Raw genomic sequence first — 6,946 nt, forward strand, 5'->3', positions numbered from 1 at the left:
AATTAAACACCGCATTTGTTGAGCAGACTGATAAAATACTGCTGGGGAATACGTGTGTGTGGAGCAGAACAGTGGAATGGGATTTAGCTGCTGGAAAGTGGCTTGTTATTGAATCAACTCCTCCAGCAGCAGGTTTGGCCCTGAACTGTTCAGGTGAAACTGCTGTTGTGGTCAATGACTCTAGAACTTGGCACGGGTTTTCATGTAGGTTGCATCCTCCTACAACACGGTGGGTCTGGCTCTGGTGTGTGAAAATACTATTCAATGTTTTCATCTGCTTTTCTTCCCCGCAGCAAACAGCGGCATAATAAACTGTGGCGCTCACACTCGGACAGTGACCTCTCAGACCATCACGAGCCCATCTGCAAGTCTGGGCTGGAGCTGAACAAGAAGGAGATCACCACCTCGGCCGACCAGATCTCAGAGGCGAAGACCAATGACAACCAGCAGCCGATGTCTCCCGTCTACTCAGCTGAGCTAGACAGGGAGCAGCAGCTCCCAGAGGATGCCAACATGATCGAGGAGGTGTGTGTGAAGGAGAGAAGGATCCACCTAGAGTTTACATGTCGAGACTTCCACGCTGAGCAGATGGAGGACAAACTGAACCTGAACAATATCAACGGCTGTACGGCAGGGTGTTGTGTAGACTCTGTCCCCCCTGATAACTGCCATGCTTCTGAGGCCTTAATGCAACTCCAGCACCCCTTGGAAATAACAGAGTTTCCTGATTTGACAGTGGAAGATTTAGAAAAAGATGCCCTTAAGCCTGATATGAACGTGCACTTGGTTCCCATGGAAGAATTCACTTCATGCTTAAAAGACTTTCCCCAATCCCCAAACCAAAATTCCCTGAGTCTCCAACAGAATCCCCAGCCCGAAGTGACAGACCTCAGTACAGACAGGATTGATTTCTTCAGTGCTTTGGAGAAATTTGTGGAGCTTTCCCAGGAGAGCCGGTCACGCACCTGCTCCCATTCCAGGACGGAGGAGCAGGGGAGTGGAAGGAATGGGGTCTCCCGGGTGCCTGCGCTGGAAGTGCCGCCTGCTGCGGACGGAGGTGCAGATGTTCGAAGGAACAGCTCTGGAAACTCTCCTCAGGCATCAGACGACTCTTCTACAGATGAAGAACAGCAAAAGGTTAAAATAATTTGCTCGGGTTTTTTTACAAACTGCTGCTTGAAGCTCTCTGCGGGTCGTTCTCTTGCTGTGAGGTGGTTGCGGACAGGGGATTTTCTAGTCCTAGCTCTCACTGAGCAGAGTAGCCGTTTGGGGAGGGATTGTTAGATGCTTCCCTTTTTCTTCGCTTTTAGATATTTGCCCTTTTCTGCGCTTTTTCCTTAAACATCTGTTTGCTGGCAGTGGCGGGGCACTGGCTGAGTCGACCTTGACCTGACCTGCTGTGCCGTTCTCATGAGAAACTTATTTTTGAGTTTTGCATCAGGAGAGCAAATAGGTGGGACTTGACCCACTAATGCGGCTGAACCCTGAGCAGCCGAGGCCAGCCAGCGCCCCGAACCTGCGCGAAAATTTATCTGACTTGAGAAAGCCGCCAAAGAAGGGGACGAAACTGGCACCTTTCCCTGGTTGGGAAGCACCAGCATCGGGGTAGTAAATCAAGGCAGATGTAGAGCTTTCACTGCTGGAGGAAGAGAACGAGCCTGTGCGGGGCTGGGGTGATGGGATCAGGCTCGTCACGGCTCAGTTTTCTCCTGGGCAGAGACATGTTCCTGAGAAAATTTAGTAACCTCTGAACGGAGGTACCTTTCTCTTATAATTGCTTTCCACCCTCCAGGGCTCTTACAGGGATTGATGATGTCCGGGGCCATCATTTTCTGGGAGCCTGTCTTATTTAAATTCCACGCTGCATTGCTTGAATCTTTTCCATCTCCATGTGAGGCAATAAGGCTCTTCCAAATATAATAGGCCAACGCTCTCTCCAGTGATTTGGCAGAAAGAGCATCTGTGCGGATGGGGGAGCCTCTCTGGCCATTTTCCTCTGGGAAACCAGAGCATTTCAGCGTTCTTTATGCTGTACTACTTCTCGTTCCCATACGTGAGCAGAATCTTTCAGGTTTTCAGTTCAAAACTGCACTTTTAGCAGCATTAGGATTTTTTTTTTTTAACTGGACTTTTCATTATTAAAAAAAAAAAAAATATGGCTAAATTTCCCTTGGAATTCATGGCAATGAAACGAAAGTTCTTAAATCTCAGTCTAGGTGAAAATCCAGCCTGGAATATGTTTAATGCAGTCCCAAAGACAATAATGCTTCTGCGTTGGTGATCGCAGCACTTGTAATCTATCCCCACACCGACATGTGCACTTTGTGTTCCTTTGGGGATGTGCACCCCCATTTCCTTTAAGCCGTTGCCGTTCGCTCTGTGTCAGCGCAGCTGATTCACTTTGTAATTCCCCTGTTTGTGTGTTGCAGGAGGTCCCCGAGCTGCCTAGCGCAAGCCATCTCACGAGATCCCACTCGGAAAATGCCATTTCTGTGAAGGAAATTATCACAGAGATAGAGTCAATCAACCAGGCAGCAGGACCTGCCCAGCAGAAAGAGGGTTCAGCCAACCTCACCCAGACACCAAAGAGGAACACGGTGCATGATCTGCCAGTGGAGGCGATTTGGGCATCGGAAAGGGTGGAACAGAGTGAAGGAGCCTGTGCTGGACACCAGGAAAAGGAGAAGGACCCTGAACATGTTGAGCAAGAAGCTGCCCCCTCCCTGCAGCCATCTTCTGGTAAATCAGACCTGGAGGAAAGCAGCCCTGGGGGAGAGCAGCAAGAGCCTCGTGGCTCCATCAACCCTGAACCCAAGTGGTGCCCTGGCTCCGTCCGGCGAGCCACCCTGGAGTTTGAGGAGCGCTTGAGACAGGAGCAGGAGCACCAGCACGCATCCCCGGTCTGCGTCTTACCAACCCGCAAGAACTCCAGGAACGACTCTCCTGCTGCTGAGCTCCTGCCGCGAGGGAAGAGCGAGGAGCCGCCCCTGGAGCTGGCTCCGGAGGGTGACAAGGCGCAGGGTCCAGGCGTTGAGGAGCCACTGCCGCCTCCCGGGGCAGAGCTGCCTGCAGGCAGACACCTGCCTGCACCCCTCACCTCCCCTGCGCAGGAGCCCCTGCCTGCAGAGCCCAGCCCGGGGCAGGAGGGAACGGCACAAGAGCGCAGGACAGTGGTTTCTTTTGATGGGCCGGAGGAGCCATCCCTGCCCTCCCTCCTCCCAAAGAGAATCGAAATCATCGAATACACTCCCACGGTCAAGTCTGCAGAGCACCCTGACGCAAGCTGTGAGCAGGGCGGGTTGGCCACGGCCCTCCCGTCTTTAGATGAAAACTTGAACCCTTCGTTGTGCTCGGAGAAGGCACCGGCCTGTCTCAGAGCTCTGACGCTGGTAAATCTCTCACTGCCGGAGCATGCGGTACACAAGCAGGCCGCCTTCGCTGTGGGCAGCCCCAGAGAGGAAGGTGGTGGGTTATCTGGTCACCTTGGTGCTCCTTCCCCCTCTGCGCAGGTGACTGCTATACCTTCGACCAACCTCGATCGCTCTTCTCTCCCCTACGTAATTCACCTGGAAGGCGTCACTGAGCAGAGCACGGGTACAGACGATGAGCCGCTCACGCCGTGTGGCATTGAGGGAGACGCGACTCTCCCGTTCAGGGACGGACCCAAACCTCTCTGCGGGGAGGGTGCTGGCACCTCGAGGCAGCTGAGCGGCTTCACCAGCCAATGCGCCGAAAATATGGACCTTCTGGACATCTCTTTCCTGTGTTACAGCCTTCCCCACAGCTCCAGCAGCCACAGCGTGGAGGAGCGCAGCAACAGCCCAGGGCTGGTCAAGCAGCGAGCGAAGGAAATAGAGGCTCGGATCCGGCACGCGGGGCTCACCACACCCTCCCACATGAAACGCTCGGCATCCTTGGCCAAACTGGACTGCCTGGACCTCTCCAAGGATGACTTATCTGAGAGGGTCTTCCGATGCCAACCCGGTGCTTCTCACCTGCGTTGCCCTCAGTCAAAGCTTTCGTGGAGGGAGGTTGGAGAGGGGCTCAGAAGGCACGTGCAGAAAGCATCGCCTTTCCTCCCCAGAGCCCGCTCGGCATTTTGTGGAACAGCTCAGAACAGCCGAGTGCATTGCCCAGAGCAAGCCGGTGGAGAGGCCGCTGGCTCAGTACGCCAAAGAGTGCGGCTCCAGCCAGCAGAGTTTGTTTTCCAGCGCGGATCCGATGTGGACTAGCTCCGAGGAGGGTCCTCCACTGCTCCAGGTGCAGGTCCTGGACTCCTTGTCTCCGGCTCAAGGTCTGGCTGTCACACCCCGGCAGCAGCACGGGAGAACTCACCCTCTGAGGAGGCTCAAAAAGACCAATGATAAAAAGCGGACAACCAATCCCCTCTACAATACTATGTGATCCCCAGCCCTCGGCTGTGATTTCTTACCGAGAACCCGTGGTGTTGCGTTCACGCAAGGGGCAGGTGTAATATAAGGAACATGCACTTTATTGGTTAATTTTATATATATTGTCATTTTACTGTTCCTGGCGCATGTAGGTGTGGGTTGGTTCTTCTGTGTGTGACTCTGACTGCAGGACTGTTTGGGTTTTTTTACGTTTTTTAACTCAGATAACCTCAAATGTTCGTGGTTGGTTTGTTGGTTGGTTTTTTTTTTGGTTAGTTTGTTTTAAAAGAACACCTTTATCATGCAAAAATTGATGTCGGCTTGCTTCGGCAAGGTGGAGTTTTGCTTAGAACCAGATCCTAGTTCCTAACTTGAATTTTCCCCATGCCTTGAAATGGTGCTGGGCAGTTGTTGGGGTGAGAGCCCCCGTAAATGTGAAGGCTGTGCCAAGGTCCCTTTGTTTGGCCTTTCTTTTATTTCTGCAAACTGGAACTCCACGATGCTGGCAGATCGCTCGCAAAGCTGCTTCAGGACAAACCCCCTGGGCTCGGTTCGGCCGGTGCATCCCCGAAAGAAGCGCAGGGGGTGGGGGTAAATCCTCCGGACGTATGGGCTCTGAAAGCCCCGGGCAGTCTGGCACCGAGATCCACGCTCACCTCCTGGTGGGGGTCCTACGGAGCCCCCCCCCCCCGTTTTGTGGTGAGGTGGAGCAGAGCTCCTCCACCCGCTGCCAAGCTCACCTCTCCTCGGCTGCCCCGCACCAGCGGGTGAGAGGAGGAGAGCCCCCCAAAGCCAGAGTGTTCTTTTAAAACAAACGCCTCGTTAGGGTTTTAACCCTCCCATTACTTGAATACTGCTGTGGGCGTTCCAAGTTCATGGCCATATCATCTGTCCTCTGCCCTCCTGCTGCCTCCCCTTCGCCCAAAAGCTGGTCATGTCTCGTGCTGCCTGAGTTTTCCTCTCCCCTCTGCCGCACTCGCAGGCACTTGTGGTCTCTCCCAGACCTGGAGGCTGTTATCATTGTTACGTGACGTATTGCCCCGACTGAATGCAAAGCTTTGTCCTCTCTGCTGTCACTCCTAACAGTCGACCTGGAGGGAAGATCTTTTCTGGAAGATTTTTTTTTTTCTTTTTTTTTTGGCCTAAATTGTATATATGGTATTTATATAGATATTTTTTTTTTTTTTGTCGTTCCTATGTTGTTTTTAAAAAGGGCAAGACTGCATTCTGTAAACTGGAAAACAAAATCACCTTACTCAAACTCAATGCCGTTCATTGTAATCTGCACAGAAATGAGAGTGGATTTGACATTGTAAGCTGTCTTCCCTTTCCAAAAGTGAGCCTCGACACCAGCCTTTGCCAAATGTGTCCCTTCTCCTCCAGTCCTGCGCGAACCCCCGTTACCCCACCGTGGAAGGACGGCTGCATATCTGCCCGTCTCCCTCCCACTGGAAGCTGCGTTTCAGAAGTGCCAGTCGGATGTGGAAAGCCACGGGCTGCTCCGAGCCATTCTGCAGGTTCTTGCTTCCCCGGAGAACCTGCACTCTTCAAGCGTCTGCTCCAAATTTCAGAAAATTATTTTACGATTCCCAAGCAGTTTGGCTAAATCAAAGCTCCTCACTTTCAGCCGTGCATATCAGCAGATTTTATGTGTGCTGTGGGAGCGGAGAGAAAGGCTCTTGGCCGTGGCGGGAGAGCTCTGGGTCCTGTCTGCAGTCCCGTGGCAGGTCTGTGGCAGAAGAGCGTGTCTGAGCTGGTGCTTGGCTCTGGCCCAGACCTGCCCTCCGGGGAGGAGCGAAGCAGAGAGAAGATGCAGAATGGCTCCAGCTGCTGAAAGCCCAGCATGGAGAGGATGCGGTGTGGGAGGAGCAGCAGACAAGGCCGTGCCTAGAAAGCAGCGCTGATGCTGCAGAGCCTTGTGGCTTCTGATGGGACAAACTCATCTTGAGCCGGAGAGGAGCGCACTGCGCTGGAGCACTGTGGAGTATTGGGAAGCAGCGTGCGTCTGCCCTGGGGAAGGGGTGTCCGTAACCCCCCAGCTTGCCCGTGACCATCAGCTGAGGATAGCCTGGCAGTTTGCAAGGTAGCCCCACCTCGCTGCCCTCCCGTAGCTCCCAGGGATCCTCCGGCACTGCCTTGCAGAGCCTGCATACCCGCAGCCCGGGCTGGAGCCGTGAGCGTGCTTGTCCTCCTCCAGCAGGAACGTGCACTTCATCCCTCCCCTTCCGAGGCGCTTGAGCTCTGCCTGGGGGTTGTCACCTGTGCTAGCTGCAGGCTGGACTGCAGCCTGAAGTAGCCCAACACAGTCCTGTCTTGGGCCAAATAGCACGTCATCCCAGGCCATTTCAGTCGCTAGAAGTCACCCAAGTGCCTGGCCCGGGAGGCCAGATACTACTTTGGGACACTGAAAGACATTCGGCTTCCCCTAGCCAGCTCCAGCTGGCTTGGGAGCTGGGCAGGCGGTGTGGAAAGGCCAAATGGCTCGTGTCATCTTGTGAAGGACAATTTCAGTCCTTGCTTCCCCCACAAACTTCACCAGACCCTGCTGCCCAAGG

The 6,946-nt window shown here is 53.8% G+C and overlaps 1 protein-coding gene across 1 annotated transcript in view; it reads left to right on the forward strand.

Moving 5' to 3' along the window:
- The window catches only part of SSH2 (slingshot protein phosphatase 2), a 64,991-nt gene extending 60,587 nt beyond the window's left edge, over positions 1-4,404 (forward strand). The window contains 3 exon segments of the mRNA XM_009880225.1: positions 294-1,137; positions 2,430-3,964; positions 3,966-4,404. Of these exon segments, the coding sequence (XP_009878527.1) occupies positions 294-1,137; positions 2,430-3,964; positions 3,966-4,404 (2,818 nt within the window).
- The last annotated feature ends 2,542 nt before the right edge of the window (positions 4,405-6,946 follow it).

Source organism: Charadrius vociferus, unplaced genomic scaffold (assembly GCF_000708025.1).
Source record: "Charadrius vociferus isolate BGI_N301 unplaced genomic scaffold, ASM70802v2 scaffold782, whole genome shotgun sequence".
Taxonomy (NCBI): domain Eukaryota; kingdom Metazoa; phylum Chordata; class Aves; order Charadriiformes; family Charadriidae; genus Charadrius; species Charadrius vociferus.